Genomic DNA, 20,897 nt, shown 5'->3' with positions numbered 1-20,897 from the left:
TCATCACATGACACTTGCTTGTCATATATCTTTCAAACTTTGGACATATATTATGTTATTTACAGCATATTGACAAGAAAAAATCAACTCTGCTCCAAATGAGCCCTTTCCCCACCCAAAGATGAGACTTTATAAAAGAGAAAGGGTATACAATCTCACTAACCTACACTACAGCTTTTTTCAAGATTTACAAACTCTAGACAGTAAAATTGCCAGAAAGTTAGAGATATCAGTTCCAGTTTACCTCTGACAGTACCAAAAAAATTATGACTGCCAAAACTGGTCGGGGTCCTTGCTGTATAATGTTAGATCCTGAATCTCCTGGTTAGCGACATGGTAATCGATAAGTCGGGCTTGAACAAGCTTGCACAAAATTAAACCCGAAGGCAGCACCCACCATTCACTTTCTTCCCTGCAGCCACAACATAGACAAAAAATAAATGACAAGCTGAGCACAATTACTAAAGGATGATACTAATAGTATAGAATAACCCTTGCCTGCTCATATTCCATGAATGGATGTCCCCGGGTTTCTTGCTTGGTTGGTTCTTATAATGAACAAGCCCACAAATTAAAGCAGTTATCTGCGACAGCACGATAGATTGACTGTTCAGATTTTGCTCAGTATATAAATAGAAATGATCTCATACAAGAGGCATGCCAATAGAAGCAAATAATAAGATTATTCAAAAATCAGTTTGTCACATATTGTTCCTAAAAACACCTTATAATAAAACCTTGTGCTGAATGTCAAAAGAAGTTGACATCTTATAGAGTAGCAATCAATTCTTGATATTGCTTCGAAGTCAAACTAATGTGCAAAGTAATTATTTGACTTTCTTCAGCTGATATACATGAACATAACATAGAAATTACCTTCTTTATAATGACCATAATTGTATTGAAGAAGAAGTAAGAGACTTACCACATTGATAAAGGAAGTGACGTTCCAAAGAGCGTGTATTCGTGCAAGGCCAGCAGATTTTCTAGGTCCTCTGCTGAACAAAGCATTAATGCCAGCAGGAAATGGAAGTAATATTCCAAGAGGAAGGACAAAAAGAACCAGAAAGAAGTCCAGAAGTGAAGTAGAATATAGCTGAATCAGCGTAAGCACTACTAAGCTAAAATCTCCTAGTAATAATGTTGAGAGTGCGAGACCAATTAAATCCTGCAATAAAACCAGAGAAGAAGGTTGTGTAAGTTAGGTGGTCAAACTCAACCAAATTCACATTACTGCATGCAAATACATATATTTCTTGGTATTGTTGCTCAAAGGATATATTACCTGATGTCCAGCCGGATTGGTATTACATGCTATAAAGCTAAGAGGATAAGATATATTCCAGCTATCTTTAAGCATGTGCAAGTTCTTGTCTTGGATAATCCATCCAGATATTTTCTTATTCACCATCTGCAGTTCAGTGTCTTTCACTTGGTTAACTTGATCATCTCTATGAACCCTGGTTATGTAGAACAGTAGAAGCGATGAAGTATCATCAAACAATTAGTATCAACAGTAAACACATAGATAGGGGGAAAAGAAAGAGACAGAACCAAAAACCAACTTTCATGCGAAAACTTAATTTGGCAGATCCACAATAGAACTGCAGAAATCTTTTTTGTTCATCACATTACCCAAAATTTCAAAGGGAAAATTGTTTGAAATAAATGAAAGTATTACTAAAAACAACGAATAACCTAAACTGTGTTATAGATGGATTTATAACAATATCCTAGGAGGACTTCTATTATTCTGATAAAACCCTATGAGGACTTTGCAGGTTTGATTTTCTTCCTTTAATTTATTCTTAGACTTCCAAACATAGCCATCAGTTAGGTTTGGACCTTTTTCTATCACAACCATACCAAGGAAAGAGCCAAAAAAGAAAAGGAGCATCAAACCCCTAACATCTAACTCAATTTCGACCACATCACAACCAAACTCATTCCCGTTATTCCAGAAAAGATTCTAAAATAGTCTCTCTAACAGCTAGAATAGAAATAGAAGAAAAGAGCTTGGCAAAGGGAGCTGTGTGTCAAATTTTATGCTTCTTCTCTTCCCACTTTAACCTGGGAAACGGGGGGGGAGCCCAGCATGCACTTCAATGATAGCACGTAAAAAGCAGGCATAGGCATCTCTGGGATGTTACCTTGATGGTGGCTTTGGAGGAAGGTATCTATTGACACTGCCTCTAGCTGGATGCACATTCCTTGCTTGGCATACCACAAGCCCAAACTGAGAATAACCAAGAGTAGTTGGCTGAAACCATGCCAGGTCAATTCGTAAGCCATGGATGCTAAGGACCGGGTTCCCGAGGGTTTCAAGCCAATTGACAACAGGTTCAAAGGTCAACTTAAGTTGTCCACGACGAACCAGGCGCAATTGAGCATTGACACCAGCTACAAATCGATACCAAACTGTGGGTGGCATAGACTGCAACAGAAAGACATTAATGCAAATCCTCAATATTTACATTCTTATAATAAGTCTAGAGACCAAATCCAAGAAAGAAAAAAATGTTTACCTGACTTAGAAGGCTAGTTAATACATTATCATTGTGCAGAGAAAACGGAGCCATATAACTTCCATCACCTCCAAAAATCAATGTCAAAGGTAAGCGCTGATGAAGACGAGGAGGAAGGTCAGACCGTTTTTCATCTCCACCCAGGTAGAAGTCTAGACATGCTAGCATCAAATCTGAAGTAGCAGATAACTGGAGCAGTCAACCAAGTCAAGTCAGGTCAATTAATACATGGTTTTGAATGGAACTAATGATAACTGATCAGCTGTATCATTATAAGAAATCGGCTCAAAGTGACATAATTTGAATATTTTAATGATATGAACCACCAAAGCGAATTCCATGATCATGTATGTTTGTCAATCTCCAAATAATCTCATTTCGTCTATCTTAAATCTCAAGTGATCCATACCTATATAGAGGATAAATTTGCACAACGGAAACAGCTAAGGGGAAGAGAAACAAAAACCTTGAGCCCCTCATAAAGAGCGCGGGAGCGACAAGAACGCAAGCAGGAGTGATCATATTCTGAACGAACAAAATCACGCAGTCGCTGTAGCTTCTTTTTTCGACACCATTGCAGCCATGACCATGCTAGTGGATATGCTAAAACAGAGAGAATGCTGTAGACCGATCCTTCCCACCACTGATAAGAAGCTATTCCATTTATCTCATCGACAAAGCGGATAAATGCGTCCTCATATCTGCATTTGAATTTTCTTTATAAGTTAATAAAGACAGTTAGTTAAAGCAATCATGCAAAAACACTGGACTGCAAGCAGAACAGTTTTTGAAGAGGTGCAATTTGTTTCTTGCCAACAAGCATTAGCAATTTTACAGCATGCCACTGACTCATCCAGAATTCAGAACACAAGAATTAGGAACCAGTTGAACAAATGGAAACGAACACCACCCACAAAAGAAGGGCAAGAAATATGCAACAGTTATGAAATATGCATTAATCTACTTATCAAAACTAACTTAATAGTCAACAAATATCTCAATCCCATACAAATCAATCTCAATCTGAAGAACTTGAAAGCCATTACCCCGTGAGGGGACTGTGGTGCACATGAAACAGAGTCATATTCAACAATAAGGTGCTGTAAAGTTCTTTAGAAGTAACAGAGACAGTTATAAATGACTGCCAAAAAATGAATGTCAATCTGATATAAGCAATGATGTCAACTATAGTTCTATAGACTTTATTATATGCAATGACAGAAGATAATTTAGATGGATAGCCGATATCATGGCAACTTTCGCCTATGATTGTATGTCGCATATTCATCACTACTTAGTCTTCACCAACTTCCTGGTACTCTCCAAAATAATGCCTTGCGTCTACACAAAGAAAAGAACCACCTTTTAACCCATTCGCCTCACTCCATCTCTCTTCACCTCTCCGCTCCTCCAAAAACATTGGTTAGACTTTGCAGCTAAAAGACTCCGGGTTTGGGCAATGGGGAAATGGGGGTGGGAGGAAGCTTAAAAGATTAAAAGAAGCCCAAAAGGAAACTTAAAACTGTGTCACTAAAAGGTATCCTTTAGAAATTGTCATGATGACAAGATTCATAATTGTGAAGAGAAGCTAAAGTTTTTCATATCTTTAGTTTGAATTTCCCACCCTCCCCAAGAAAAAAAAAATAACTAATATAAGAACAGACAAAGCCGGGTTTTTTTGTTTTGTTTTGGGTACATTGTAAAAGACATCTTTCTTCTGTATGAAGCTTTTCTTACACTTGATCCTAAAGGAAGTTCCATGATAAATGCCTTTCCAAGGATGGTAAATCCTTCTCAATATCAAAATCATATGCTTTGCTGTTAAATGTCCCCTTTCTCAAACTCTTATCTTGCTTTATTTTCTGAAACTTTGACATTATACTTTGATAAGAACATATAGGGACACGGGGGTTTCAATAACCATGCAATGTCCCTATCAGAAGGAAAACAGGAACAATCATATATCTAACACCAAGTAGTACAAGTAGCTGTATCCCAGTGTAAATAATTGTACGCCACGACGATATCCAGTGAACACTTACACAATCTCTTTCACTTGATCCGGAGGAGAGTGAGGTAGATGCCATGGCTCACTAAATGTATTTGGGCCCAGGAAATACATCCTATGTACATGACTCTGTGCTTCCTCATTTCTATTAGTCTCCATCACCTGAAACACAAAAGATCATTACACATGTCACAAAGAAGAGGAGCAAGGTTCAAAGTAGAAGCATTGCTTAGACAAAGAAGCTAACCTCATTCAAGGATTCAAGGAAGGGAAAGGAATGGTCTAGTTGTGTACGTCGTCGATGGGGTAATAGACCTGGAAGATCATCCCCAGAAGCAAATTTCATCCGTGCAACACTAAGAACTAAAGCTAACAGGATGAGGATACTAAGAAGGAAAAGGCCAAACCACCACGGTCCACCAAATGTGTAAACTAACTCTTCCACTGTTGTGCGGCAGTGTGGCATGTGATATCTGTCAGATATGCACTTGTAAGGGCAAGGGGTTTCAGTAACACCACCTGTCAATACATAATCAGAGCAACAGAAAAGAACAGTTACAAGTTTAAACCAAAAACAGGTAATATCTCTGAGGTACTAGAAACACATTGTAGTACACCAAGAACCATAACTTTCTAACATCTTAAGAGGGAAAAAAGAAGGGAAAAAAATACTAAACCACATGGTATACACTATACAGCACAATTTTCAAAATATAAAGTAACAACAAGAACATCCAACTTACCTCGAACAGCAGTATGCATGCCACGATCGGGAAGCTCATTATCTGGGCACCTAAGACAGAGGGTGGCCTCAGATCCAGTAACATTTTTGAATGTGCCAACAGGACATTCCTGTAATACAGCAGATATATTATGATCTCAGATGCAATGGAAGTGCCTGAAAGTATTTTCAACCAACTTAATCACTATAGATGAACAGAATACAGCTACACAAATGTCGCAGCCTAAACCTTCTCATGGCGTACAACCATTGCAGCTACATGGCACTTAAATCAGCTAGATCTTTCAAAGGATGCATATATATACGTTAGAAATTTAACTTTCGTACAGAAGATTGAGGCAAGTCTTGTTTGAGATGTACTAATTTACATCAACTGTCACAGCTTCTACAAGATCTAAACCAGAAATAGACAAAACTTTTTTGCAGTTAAGAAGAAGACAACAGATATACCTCACAAAAGATGCCATGGAGCCCTATCGGGCACTCCTTTCCAGTAACAGTTCCTTCTTCCCCAGGATTCCCCTGACTTTTACCCAGGCCACCCCTGTAATAAAGAAGGCAATCTTTTTAATAGAAGCACCATCATAACCACCAGAACAGCATTATATTTGAAAGGAATATAATGGACTATCAACCTAGGACACAATCCCCCACAACATTGAGCTTGGAGAGAGTCAGGATAAAGTACTTTTACTGGCAATTATTACCATTATGCCAAGGCTAACCCTTGAGATCCAAGAACAAACAATAGCTAAAGAAACCTACATAAATCACTACCAAAATACCTAATATAAGGATTGTTTTTGTCCCCTCCATATGCAGTAATTTTTTAACCATGTCTCCTCGCTACCATGAATTTGCAACACTTCAGGATTTTAATATCAGAAATGACGTCTCTTCTAGTTTCTAAAATACATATGTCTATAGGTTGTACATCTCCCATTCCCTAGTGGTTTTACTGTCCGATCTGATGAGCCAGCTTCTAAAAACTGTTTAGTTCCTCTTCACTTGCAGTGGCAGTACCTTTGTTTACAATTCCCTTTCAAAGATGTTTCAACAGTCAGTCTCTTATTTATCATTGACGGATATCCAAGATAACACATCTTGAACCCCGTATACTCGGCCAAGTATGACATACATGTGGTAGCACATGCAGTTGTATGTATGTTTCTCATCCCAAGTAGCATTTGTTTCGGGAATACAGATACCTCTCTCTGTTCAAGCATAATATCAGAGTTGCAGAAGTACAGAACTACATAACTATTTTGAACCCCGATCAAAAATGATATACGTCTATGAACTTGTACAGTTGTACCTACACAAAGCCCAAAGCTAGCAATAAGCTTTGTGGGTCTACCCAACAAAGATCTCACTATTTAATAAACCAACCCCCCCCACCCGCCCTTTTCCTCTGTATTTGATAAATCATTACACTATACCCCCCCTCCCCTGGCCAATCAAAGAATGATCTTGTTCCATATCATCTATTGCAGGCTTGCAGCCACTACCACCTTTCCTGATGCCTATGAGGCCCTTCAGGCTTCATTGGCTTTGTGACCATGGTAGCACCTCCCTTTTTTCATCACTGGGTGAGGAAATGTGATTCACCGGCATGGAATTAAAATTAGTAACTTATGTTGTGCTATCACAAGTTTCGGAACTGTTCTCCCATGAAACCCTGTTACAAAAGCTGCAATAAAACTCACAGCCTTGTTGTGTCGTCCATTATGTATTGGTGTCTCACTACTTTAGAAGTTTAGAACCTTCTCTCCAGTTACATCCATTCTTTTTTCAAAACTGACCAGCAATATTTTACAATTAATTATTTAATTAATGAAAATATTATTCCTTTCCCGAATATCTTAACCACTCATATATGATAAGTTTGGTCATATTATGTTAGAATACTTCTTAAGCTAAAATTGCAACTGAGGTTAAAAACACACAATCGTGATCCATTCCATTCATTCACTGCAAGGCGTGCAAGCCACTTCTGTGATAACGTGATTGTTACTGCGATTGCGGCTGCATCCACGTCTGCAATTTCTTTACTTTTGGTCAACTGCACACAGAATGACCAGATTCAACCACAGCAAGGCTGACAGTGTAGTAGGGGGCAGGGGACATAGCATGGGGAGGAAGAGGAAAAGCCAGAGGAGACTTTCGGGAGCAGGTGGTTTAGAGTAGACGTTTATGATTTTCTGTTAGTGATCACTGGTCAGTGGCTTGGATAAAATGGGAAGTTGCCACAGTAACCATCATTTTTAACACGCCAAGTTACCAAACATATGAAGGGAAACAAATTGTCTAATGGATATTTGTGGCTCCAGAGAATCGAAGTTCTTCAGAATAGTGCTATGAGTCCAAAGGCTTTGTGGATAAACTAGCACACCTGGTGTCCCTGCAAGACGTCCAGGTTCTTTTTAGTTTTTTGAAACTTATTCTCGATTAATTTCTATACAGGACTCCTTGTCTTCAGCTACTGTACTCTTTTTTCACTCATTATTGATGAAATCTTCTTTATCTAAAAAGAAATTTTCCCCTTTTATTCTTCCTGTGAATTGTACACTCGTTGCAGTGGCTCCTTTAATATGAAAAATAGTTTTAAAAAATAAGGTAAATATTCCAGACCTCCAAGTAGAAGTGTTAAGATAGCCTAGAAAGGGTTACGAGTATGAGAGCATAACATTAGTAGGCATTGACATCTTTTAACTGAAATAAAAATAACAAAGTCAGACGGCTGGATACTAACCGAACAAGAATTCTTCCACTCACTCTAGCTATGGGTTGGTACTTATCTGCAACAGGAATATCTGCCCAGTGAAAGTGCACCCTTCCACCACCACCGCCACCACCGCCATTCGGACTGCCATTTCCTCCAACAGCTGAAACCGCAGAATAATTTCCAAGATCCAATGTGTGGACAAATAAAAGAATGGTTCCACCAGAACCACCACCTAGACCGATGTTTGCAGACATTGCACGTCTTTGCTTGGTCACACCTTCTTCATAACTCTGCCCATCAGCAATTATTGACCCCTCAATTGTCATGCTTGGCAGGGAGTGCTCCAGAGACCCCATTACTGTTCATCGTAATATCGAAAAAAAAAAGAAAGATATAATGTTATGTCTGAATCCTTGACATGAGACATATCACATAATGCAACTTTTTTTGCTTGACATATGCTTAATCAAGGTTGGTAGAACATATAAGCCAGACTATCATTTCTTCTTGAAGGGGGCCGGGGGGGGGGAAGGGGGCCGGGGGGGGGGGGGGTTCAACTGTACGTAAACTGGAGCAGAATATAGTCACAGGAGAACATCTAGAAATGGTTCTAATCTCATGATATTAGTTTCAGTTTTGGACCTGGCAACCTAAGAAAAAAAACGTAGATATAAACAAAGATAATTGCAGTTTTCCTGACGGCCAAACATTCATATCTCAGCAACCCAGCTCCATCTTCATTCTTTTCTTCTCCATTTCTCATCCTGCCTTCCGCTTCTTCCATTCTTAGATATGCATCAAGATGATCATTGAATGTCTCATTAGCCGGGTAACAAACTAGGACCAAACTTTTATAGTCAAACTGCCAAGAAACTTTCAGATTTAGGAATTATTGAATGAATTACTATTTAGGAAATTATGATGAATACTATCCAGGAAATTCAGATCAAACAGTATAGTTGTAAGACCTGGAAACCAATACAAACATCTAAAGGCAAAAGATCCAGGGACAACAAGAGTTTTTTTCATGTGTATTGTGTAACCAAGGGACATAATGCAAGATGCTATGGGTGCATGCGCCAAGAGCCTAAATCAACAGGGAAGCATGCAGTTCTGGACACTTCTATAATCTATACCTTTTCCAAAATCATCAATATGAAAGTATGGGGAACAAAATAAGCTCTTAATGAGAGTACTTGAGTATAATATACAAAATACAAGGAAAGGCTATTTCTTTGGTCTAAAAATACTTCAATAATGATAGGTGCAAAATCAATTAATTCCAGCAACTCTATCGAACCAAAGAGATAAAGAAAGGAGAGGGGAGGGGAAGAAAACGGCAAACAGAAAAAACAAGGCTATTGCTCCTATGCATGAAACCTAATACATACCAATGATACCACCACCAGCAGTTGATCCTAGTAAACTGCTGTTTCCACTACCACTACCAAGTTCACATGGCAAATCAGCATTACCATATGCACCACCACCGTCCGCGAATTTCCCATCACAGTATCCATCTCCACCTCGACCACCATGTCCGCCACCCCCTCCAAGCCCATTGCTGGAAAGGTTTCCTCGTCCAAAACCTCCAATGCAGCCTACAAACAAACAGGAAATATCATAACTATGAAATACGTCCTAATCTCAACCAATCATGACAACCATACAAAATATTATTTTAGATCTGAAAGAAAAACAAAACACAGTAACAAAATCCCTTTTTGGTTTTCATTACCTTTATTTATTTGCAATTCTGTTTTTACAAAAAAGGACGAGTCCTGGTAGAAATAATCAAATAATTGAATATTTTATCTGATTCATTGTTCTTTTTTTTGAGGCACTAGTCCTTTCTGATAGAATTTTCACCGTAAAACATTGTTAAATTACAAACACTAGATGCAATTAGGCAAAAAATAAAATTTATAACAAACATAAAGTTACAGTTCTTATGTTGCAAAAGGCATTTTGAGAGCAGAGCATGCACTGTGGGACTCAAGCACTTTCTAGTGTATTCAGTTCGGGGATTTGATCCCCTTTGCTCGCTTGTTCAATTTCCGAAAGGAAATACAAAAGTTTAGCTAGGTGAAGTATGGACAATGATTTTGTTGACAATTTCGTGGTGCCTTTGGAATATAAGAAACCAATGAGTTTAATTTCCCCTGGACGAGGTTTCAAGTATCAAAGGCTCAGGAGTCCAGCATTAGCTGGTGAGGGTCACTTGCCTTACTTGATTATGTAAATAAACTACTTCAGGGTAGCTCGATGGCATAAGCCCTCAAATTGAATAACAGTGACAAATCCTTGGTGTGTTTCTCATGAAATTCTTATATATCCAAGCAAAAGGCAAAATGTTACAAAAGAGCATAGAGTAATTTGTATATTCTCATGAATGTAGCATCAGCTACTATTCTCCAAGTATTAGATCTCACAAGCTCATAAGGATCCTGACATGCAACTTTCCTCCTGTTGATGTTATAATTCTAGCATGAAAAAGCTGAGAGTAATACCCAATCCAGATGCACTAATCACACCCGTAGGTGGAATAGCCACAACTCTGACCCAGTGGAAATGAACAACAGATCCTTCCACGACCCCTTCAATGCTCACATCTTCAACACGGCATATCTGCATTGTAGAAAATATGTAAGGGACATGGAGGTTCCACTCCAAAACAAAATTCTGGACAGATAATATCAGACCCCCTTCCCCAAGAGGAGATTCCTACAAGTCAATAACCCTAAAGTATCAAATTTTTGGCACAAAATTACCATTAGAAGTATTCAACCATAATTAACTGTCAAAAGAAAAAGTACTTTATCACTGCTAGGTCAATTTAAGAATATGAGCACAATACAACCGTACATTATGATGGTGCTAGTGATAATATCAAGATGACACTTCACGATTTGTCCTTTTCCTGAGCACTTTTTCCATCTTCCCTATTTCCTTGAAAGCCTATTGGACGGCTATTACACCAGTATTATTGTAAGATTCGAAATGGGGGATTTAGAAAGGGACCATATTACAAAGATGGTTGTAGAAAAGATGCATGTGTGGGAACACCCTAAGGGATAGACTTTGATATATAAGAATAAAGGCTTAGATATTGTTATGGAGGAAGAGGATAAATGTGAAGAAAACAGAAAATATACTATCCGTTCATCAATTCGACTCCATCAACTGGAATAAAGGCTTTGATGTTGTTGTAGTAGGGGCTGTAGTAGACAGTCGTATAGCATAGGATTATGTACAGAAAGCTCAATGCCTGGAGAATCCTCTTCACCCTTCTCACAAAAGAAATAAATCAAAGGGAAAAAGGAACAGAAAAGCAGCACCACATCTAGATCAGACTCCGCAAAGACAACGCTCCAATTAATTTATACCTGTAAGGTGAAGGGTAGTGAGGAGTTCACATTACAATCTTCAGGTGGATGAAGTATTTCTACAGGGCACTCTTGCCGATCACAATAAAGATGCACCGACCTGAAAAATCCCAATGTGCATAGTAAGGAAAAAAAGAAGTTAAGGAACCTAGGCAATGGTTTTAAAGACCAAGAAACTAGCTTACGCATTATCATTGCTTGCCCTTATCAATGGACCCCGCAAGATCGATTCTGGCCCAACCTTCATATTTAACAGGAAGCATGATTAAAACATTAATGGATGATTTGGGGAAAAAAAATCAAGAACTATGACTGAATCAGTTAATATCAATCTTGTGTATGATGAACATTGAAACCCCATCCTAGCTCACACATCTATGATCACTTACCAATCATCTATTGGACACTTTTATCTCTAGAAAGTACATTTCAGTCGCTTCAAAAGATCAAAAAAAAAACTTAAATAAAGAGAGATTATTTTAAAAAAAAATTAAAGAAAAAAGAACAAACAAAAGGAATAGTAGAGGACATGCTATTCTCTAAGAAACATGAGAGCAAAAGAAAAAGGAGAAAAGTCAAGTGACTTAGGTCCTACCATGCTACCAAGCCACCCTTTTCCAAACTAGCGACTACTGCAATCATGATTAATGCCCAACTTTTACAGACCCCTCTACCAGTTTTTCTTCGAAGAATTCGTCAAAGTAACATAACTCATCATATTTCTACTTGCATCAACCAACTTCCTATTTGAGCCATTTCATGTTCATGGTCCTGCCAACCTCCAAAAAACACCGTACCAACTTGCTCGATCAGCTCAAACAGAAATAAGCAATCAAGGACTCTATTTACCACCACATTATCTGGTTGCTTTAATCATTTCCATGGAGTACAGTTGCCATAGATTTACTATCATACTATCAAATAATTATTAGCATTATATTTCAAACTCTGAAGAAGGTGTGAAAAGTAGATATCTATGCTCCAACAAAATAAGATATTAGATCTAAGTGGCTTGTACTGGTTGGAAGTGGGAACAACAACAATTTTTCATAACTTCAAGTCTTGGACAATGATTTCTGCTGTATTTCTTGCAATCCAAAAGCAACACAGCATTTTCTCACTTGTCATGTACACAATCACTTTGTCAATTTGACTACAAGAGAGTTGATATCTAATGTATGAATGTATCACATTAAATTCAAACAAATTGTTGCCTGGTAGATAAAGAGTGATAGAAACTGCAAGACATGATTGAGGTGTATGACAGTGGAAAAAAGGAACTCACATAGATACTGTAAAATAATGAAAGAACTAGACGTTGAGCCTCGATAACATTTCCAGGGCCAGTCAAATTCAAATACCCCTGCCCGTGAATTCCAAGATCTGCAGAAGACCGAATAACAGATGATTCCTAGAATCACAATCAATGAGCATAAGTGTTAGGTCTCAATCAGTGCTACAATTGCTGTGACTAGTAAATAGGGCTATAGGATAGGGGAACAGCAATAATGATGAAAAAGTGAACATTTGAGTACCTTGAGAACCAATAGGTTGCTGACCTCAAGAAGAGAAGTAGCAACAATTGTATCACCACATCCATTTATCAACAATCGTGAGTTCCACATTAGGTGCATCTTTACAGTCATACGTAAGGCACCATATATCTGAGTACATTGCAACACAACATGCTATCAGGAAAAAAAAAACAATTTCAAGATAGAGAACAATGACTGAAAATCACCATCGTGATTATAAACCCAAATTATCTACACACTACAGGTAATAGCTTTATTGCCACCTAATGTAGCATACATCAAGCAACAATGGATCCACTGTTATCAAATACATGGAAGTGATGGAACATGGCACTCCCTCTATCTCCAATTCAATTATCAAATTAATAGCAACATAAGTAGCTTAACTTTAAAAATAGAGTGCTTTCTACCTATAATAACAAGATACTATGGGATAGAAGTAAAGTTAACAGCATAAAGAACAGAAAAAAAAAAAAAAAAAAAGAAAAAAAAAAAAAAAAAAGCTTCAAGAGTCATATTTGACCGAGGGAGTACTTTAATCATTGTTAAGGATGTATAAATAAACAAAAAGAGATTTTCCTGATGAGAAAAAAAGGATCAAGGGATGGGAAAGTTTCGACATGAACCATCATAAAAGGCTAATATAAAAGCAGATTCTAAGTTCTGCTAAATCAGACAGAAAAATGAGCTCCCTTAAAACACCCATGAACCAAAGACCAATGAGAAGCCAGAAAGCTGCCTACTCCTAAGCACCCAGAAAGGCGAAGCTTGATCTGGGAAGACCCTAGGGCCTAGAGGGGTGCTCTGACTAACACACCAAATAGCTGAAAGAAAGAATAATGCCTAGAGAAGAACTACATCATTTTCCTGTCAAGTGGCCTGCGATTTTTATAAATCTTATGAAGGGTGGGGGGGGGGGATCCTTCAAGTTGAAGAGCGAATGCACTTCTTTCAAGATATTCAGAGAAACTTCAGAGCTAAGATCACAAGCATGCAGCAAATCACATGTATGCAGTTTCGATATATATTTGATTGGTACTTCATTAGCACCCTCCATTGTATTGATTGAGCTTCCTTCTTTGTTAAGCAGATAAGTGACACCATTAACTACACAATATACAGAGAAATCCCAAAAGTAATGGAGATAGCTTGGTGATGCCACTGCCTCATTGGTTCGAGATTTCCTCTATTTAACTTTCAGCCTTTGAAAAACCTTCAACTATACTACACATCTAGATTTGAAAATCACTGCAACACAGTAAGAGATACAAAGAACCTACCTTAATCAACGAGTCACTCATCAAGAGTTCTTCTGCAATTAATTCAAATGCTGATGATGCATAATGTGCCAGGCCAAAAGTCAAAGCCGCGCCAGAGGACAGACTAAGCTGTCCTTGGACCTGTTTGTAAAATATAAGATATCATATCAAGATGTCAGGCGAAGCAACACTGAGTAACATACAATACTTGCAGCAGGATATCCACTTCCTCAACTAAGGCCCGGGTTTTGTTAATTAACTGACTACAGCTAAAAATAGCAGCTCACTGAACCGTATGCCTTCTCATATCAATTTCGAAATGATGCCCTTCACGCCCTCCTCATTGAACTTCGACGTTAGACCTCATGGCCTACCAGAATCACATTGGAAAGCAAGTTCCTTTCTTCTAACAAAGCACTCTCAAGATAATATACACACCACCAAACCTACTGGAGAGTACCTCTGCCCAGATCTTAAGGCACCAGGCAAAGACTGATTGATATAAAACCCTAAAACTAGTGGATCAACCTTTTTTAATTGGGACAATAGAAATATTATTCTATACCCTGAAGGTATCTAGATTGAATTTATTTCTTTTTTCTGAGTGACATGTAACTGAAACGCAGTAGATGTACATTCCTAGAAATAAACACAGAAACGACTTTGTATTAAATGCAATCTCATTGCATGATTGATTAGTAAAGTAAAGCAAAAAGCTCTTGTTCCCACATTTTGAAGAGGTAGAAAGGGGCAAATTTATGCAAGCAAACCACAACACACAAGCACAATATTACCAGCATATTATGAAGATAAAGCACAAACATACAAGCGCAATATTACCTGCACACGACTCCAGAACAAAGGAACAGTAGCCTTTGCCTGATTTTGTATGTAGACATTTGTCCATAGTGGTTGATTAGGAAATTCCAGAAGAAGTGTGTTTGTGTCTGTTGACATGTTGTTATTGTTGATAATCAATCTCCTAGGCACAGAATCATAAAATGTCCCAGCAGCACCTGAATTTTTGGGACAACCAAAACTTCTCCCCCCTATGAAAATTCAGAAATATTAGAACTCCTTAGTATAGCATGCATGAAAATGAACAAAAGCAACATGCATCAACCTGAAAAGGATAGAGCATAAATTGCAGATTTGCAGCGAAACTCATAGAATTTAATCCTTTTCTCTTTTTTTTAAAGTTATAAAAAGATTTATTAGGAAAACACTAAGGGGGTGTCACCCATGTACCAAAAAGTGCAAACAACAGATAACTCATGTCCTTGTACTATCATAGAACAATTTATCTACAAAATCAAGAAAAATCAAGTATCACTCAGAACCTAATACTTAAATCGAGCTATACAAAAGCCTCCAAAGAGGAAATTTAAAACCTTGAAAAAAGTAGGCTATACCCTCAAATATCAGTTGGTTTCTTTCTTCTAATAAGAGCAAATTGCCAATGCAACCAATCTTCCAAACACTTCCTTCTGCATCCTTCTTTTCCATATTACAAGCATCTCTAACATAACAATTAACAAGGCCAAACCCAGCTCATCCTAAATAGATAATGCTAGCTACCAACGGGAAAGAAAGCGAGGGACAAAAGAGTAAAAGATTATTAACAGACTCATAGAATATGGTCTAGATTCATTGACGTCCTTCAGTTCTTCCTTCCCACTGTTTGATGATGCAATAAAGGCTTGAACTATATTATTCATTTTCCAACTTCGCTAACCTCCTCCATCAATTATCATGCTCTCCTTCTCAATATCTTTCTATTTCAAGAAAGAAAGTTTGCTTCATGGAAGGAGGTAAAAACCCCACTATATGCATATAATTTCAAACCTTGAGAATAGTATAAGCACACAGCTTTGGGTCAAAGTACATGAAAATACAGCAAAGTTTTAAAGAACAGAAAAGAAATGCCAAATAATGATTCCTGAACTCTAAGATAATCCAAAATAAGAAGGCTTAGCAAGAACTTGATTACCATCTGTCATATGTTCCTTCTTTTTACATAATCAATGATAACATACTAGTGATAAGAATAAAAAAATAAAAAACAGAAAAGAGAATGGAGTCCAAAAAGGTAACAAATGCCCAAAACGTCAATTACTAGAATAAACATGAATTTAAAGCTTATATACTACCTCAGTTCTAAAATAAATGAAACCCTTGCCATTTAAGACCGTCTCAAAATAAGTGAAACTTTATTTGGTATTCACTTCTCTCTATCTCTCTCCTCATCACATGGGTCCCTCTTTTTCTTTCTCTCAATCTCTCTCCTCTCATAAATCCCCGTGCCAAAACCCTACATTTCATTTAAATTAGAACGGAAGAAGTATTAAAGTCTTCTGCAACATAATTAATGTGATACTCACCATACAACTCTGTACTTCGAATGAACTTAAAGCTTATATATTAAAGTTTTCTGCATGAAATCAATGTGAATACTCCATATAACTCTGTACTTCTAATGAATACACGATGCAACATTACTGTTTAAAATGATCGCCAGATACCCCAAAATACAACTTATTGTGTAATTGATAATATTAGAACAAAACTTAGATTGCACTAAACTCTGTTAGTACTTCAAGAATAAAAGTGCCCGCACATCACGAAATCCCACAATTCCCAGACCCTCCACATTTCCTCTCTCTCTCTAAGATTATGCAATACAACTCAGCATGGAGGAGCAAGATAAACACATAGAAAGGCTAAAGCAGCCCATAATCACCACAAAAACCACTACTAGCTGGTTTATTTCATTCTGTGCTACTATTCAAACTACATGCTACATGATTGTAATTATTTCTCAAAATGGTGCTAGTATTTAAAAGGTCATGGGAATTATGGTCCCCGAATCTTCCAAAATTGCGACCCTTCTAACCAAAGTGGTAGTGTTGCTAAATTAAGAAATACAAAAATAAGACATCTGATCTACCCCTAACCCCATCCTTGTAACTGTACATGGACAAACTATGGACCTGGCAATAAAAAATTGGTACATCGGAGATTCCACGTAACATTTGTAAAGTGACATGGATTTATCTGCCAATGCATAATTTATTCAATCTTTTTGTCCCACTAGTCCACAATTGAAAACTAAAGGGTGCTCATTGACAGCAAAGCAGAAACCATACAATTTTATAGCTAGATCAAATAGGAGGCATATATAGTTTTTTTTTAGCACATCTAGCAAGAAGCCCAACATATAATTTATTTGAAGATAACTTTTAGGAACTGTTACCATGAACACTGAATTCTTGATCATCATGCCTGCTAAAGATATCGATAGAAACTCTTCCACCACCGCCTCCAGCAAATCCATCACCTCCAGATGCACTTACCCGACCATCTCCAGTCCTGCTCTTTGCAGGGAAAAATTGTGAGGGTAGATCCAAATAACAGATTGCAAGTGCAACATCAAGGAACAGTTAATGGCGATCAATGTGGTATGTTTGCAATGTTGCGCCAAAAGATCTAGCAGTTCCTTCCTAGAAAGGATGGAAGAAGAAACTATTAAAACTTATAGGAGCAGCCAGGCACCACACTTCACCCAAAGCACCCACAATACTATTCCGAATACTCGCTGACCCTCTAAAGACCACATGGAATCCAGATAGCAACAATTACATGTTTTGACTAGCTAATATGCTTATTCGACAATTCTAAATCAACCATATAGATGTAATAGTTCAGAGGAAAACTTTCCTCCTTATACATTATTTCCTTTCAACTAAGAATTTCACTCTTATCTAAAACAAATGTTTATGAGACAGATAGAGTTCATCCGTGTTGTATATTGAGGACTACAGAATTATCAGACACTTATGTGATATTTTTCTTGTGAAAAACATATATTATCGTATGGCTTATTAAGAAGTCTACTGAAGAGGAGTAAGAGGCATTATAATACACTTTTAAAGCTTGAAGAATATTATCACTGATAACTTTTTATGTACCATGTAGCAGATAGACATCAGAAAAACTAGTTTCCTGATTCTAAGATTATATGACGGTCTGTGTTGACAATTGAAAAATATTAGGGCTTACATTATCTTGAGAAATTCAAAATGGTTACCAAGTGCAAAATCAAATTGATTTCAGATCTAAGACAAAATCTAATTCAATTTACAAGCTAAGAAACTCCTGTCCCAAAACAGCATCTCAGGAACCTTAACAAGGATCTATGAAGGCCAGCGACCTTTTAATCCTAAAAGGACTTCTTATTCTTCCCTTAAAGCACCCCAAAAGTGCTCAGCTGTTGAGACTTGAGTGTCTATGACTATATTCTTACCCTTTACCTCCCAAAAACACGATGATGAACATAATGATCTAATATCACCATCCACCGTAAGTCCTGACTCAGAGAGTGATAGGAAGAAATGGGATCCTTCTAAATCTACTGCGTCCAGATACAAACATGTGATGTCACGCACTCTGCTCTGCTCCTTTGCCATTGAAAGAATAAGACAAATTAAAAACATTTTTGAAGGGGAAGTAGCAAAAGATGGAAAGCAAGTCAGAAAAGAAAAACATTTTCAAAAAGCAGAAACTTCGGAAACAGAGTTTAAAAGCACAGAAAGGGAGGAGAGCTAACAGAAGGCCCTACTTGGTTCTGCTGCATATTACCCCGATACCTCAAGAAAAGCTCCTGTCTTAGTCGAGGTGAGGGGGGCAGATGCCTTGTTCATGCGATAAGAGAGAGACTGTTTGCTACAGACCATTAAATAAGATAGCAATGAGTTCAACGACTATCTGCAACACGAATCCTACAATACCACAATCCTTATCCAAGCCACATTTCACGTTTATGGATCTTCCGCTAAATCATGAAAATATTTCCAATATTGGTTAGATAGAGAGCAAGTCCATCTAATTGGAGTTTGAAAATGTCAAGGATCGAAATCCTAAAAACCTCAGCTGGAAGCTAAAAGCTAAACAATCACAGAGAGTTGTAATTTGGAACAGTATAAAAATATGTATACAGAGTTCTCTCCTCCTAGGCTAATATACAGGTCTTCCATAGATAAGTTTAGCCGAATCCTTTATATAGTAGTGACAAGGCTGATAGGCCAAAACTCTCATAACACTGTATATTCCGAATTCCCTTTTCCAACAGTTGGGATATATTGTCAAATGGTATTATAAGATAAACGAATCTTTGAAACTCATTATTCTTGTGGCATTACAACCTCTCGACCACATAACTCGTTCTACTAAAGGATAGCAAAGCATGTAAAGATATTGCCAACAAGTAGTTACAAGATGCCATGAATACTCCTATATCGCCACCAAGTAACTATGACGATAAACAGCCACAAGACTTTAACTAAACAAACAGAATTAAGCACAGAAACTAATAAATAGAGTAAATCAGAACATACATTTTTTGAGCTTTTATAAGAATGCTGCCACCTGAACCTCCCCCGCCTTTAATCCCCGTGTTGCCCCCATCAGCGAACAGTCTCCCACTCAATTCAATCGAACCAGTTACATTCAACCATATTCTTCCACCACCTCTACCACCATAATCCTCGTCTTTACTCGTTGTCCCACCTCGACTACCATAACTCCAAGGCTTATCCACCTCAGACCAAGCATAGGCATCCCCACCCCACACATCCTCCGGGAGCTTAGAATTATCTGCCAAACAATTAGCACCCCTACCGCCATGGCCGCCCCCAGCACCCTGCAACCCTACAGGCGTTCCACTAGTCTGTGGAGGCGGCGAACCACCCAAAGCAGTAACATTAACAACAGAACCCTCTACAAGATAAGCATTTCTAGCAAACACCCATAAAAAACCAGCAACAATAGAAGCATTCTTACCCAAGTAAAATTCACCACTTAAATTAACAGTGATTGAACACCCAGAAAAAGGGCAATAAATAGACACACCAGAATCAACATGTAAACTACCATTTCCTTTTATATACAAATCATCTATCAATTCTAAGCTAGAATTAAGCTTGCATACACTCTCAAGTGACCCAAAACCCTTGAGATCACCTTCACACGACGCCGAAGGCGTAAACGGAGGAATCGACGGTGGTGGAGGTGTAGGAGGAGAATAATCACCATGAAAAGGGTAAGAATTCTCAAATTCAACAATTGAAAAAGCATCCTCAATTGCAAAATTAGTCTCTAACATAAAAGAAAACATCACAAATACAACCACACCCCAAAAAATTACCAAATTCCTCGACATTATAGCTCATCAAACTAATAAAATTAAGTCAAACAATCATAAAAATCAAAACCCTAATCGAAAAAAACCCTTCTTTACGAGATTAACTTCCAGCTTAGTGTAAGACAATGAAATTGCAAAATTGCGAAATTGAGATTGAATTGGGTGAAAAGATGGAGTAAAAAAAGGGGAATTTGGAGTGACGTCGAAGAAGAAGTAGGAGAGAGAAAATGGAAGGTGGGTTTAACGAACAACATGGAAATGGAGGAGAGAGAGTGAAAAAAAACCCAAATTGAGTGACAAGTGTGAATGATGCTGATGAGTAATAAAGAAATTAGGCAAATACTTTGAAGTCTTCAACTGAACTTTCCTGATTTTGTTGTTATATTGTACAAATTTTCATACTTGTAATTCCATTTGTATATTTTATACAAAGTTAACAACAAATTTAGCTATAATCTTGCTTCCTTTTGTGGCATATTCTACTTTTCACTTTCTTATTGAGGATGTTTCCTAGGGAG

The 20,897-nt window shown here is 37.7% G+C and overlaps 1 protein-coding gene across 1 annotated transcript; it reads right to left on the bottom strand.

The window, feature by feature from the left end:
- On the bottom strand, positions 1-20,897 carry LOC104902347 (uncharacterized). The gene is made up of 22 exons (XM_010690094.3): positions 19,574-20,897; positions 17,434-17,549; positions 15,021-15,229; positions 14,202-14,321; positions 12,922-13,050; positions 12,672-12,797; positions 11,572-11,627; positions 11,387-11,486; positions 10,511-10,628; positions 9,392-9,601; positions 8,028-8,358; positions 5,726-5,819; positions 5,277-5,385; positions 4,781-5,052; positions 4,568-4,695; positions 2,992-3,226; positions 2,526-2,714; positions 2,151-2,434; positions 1,286-1,460; positions 926-1,168; positions 499-584; positions 1-412 (listed from the first exon to the last, which is right to left on the bottom strand). Exons 1-22 carry the CDS (start codon positions 20,395-20,397, stop codon positions 265-267), a joined length of 4,302 nt encoding a protein of 1,433 aa, XP_010688396.2. The 5' UTR covers positions 20,398-20,897; the 3' UTR covers positions 1-264.

This window comes from Beta vulgaris, chromosome 8 (assembly GCF_026745355.1).
Source record: "Beta vulgaris subsp. vulgaris cultivar EL10 chromosome 8, EL10.2, whole genome shotgun sequence".
NCBI classification, from domain to species: Eukaryota; Viridiplantae; Streptophyta; class Magnoliopsida; order Caryophyllales; family Amaranthaceae; genus Beta; species Beta vulgaris.
This window is presented reverse-complemented; position numbering and strand designations above follow the sequence as displayed.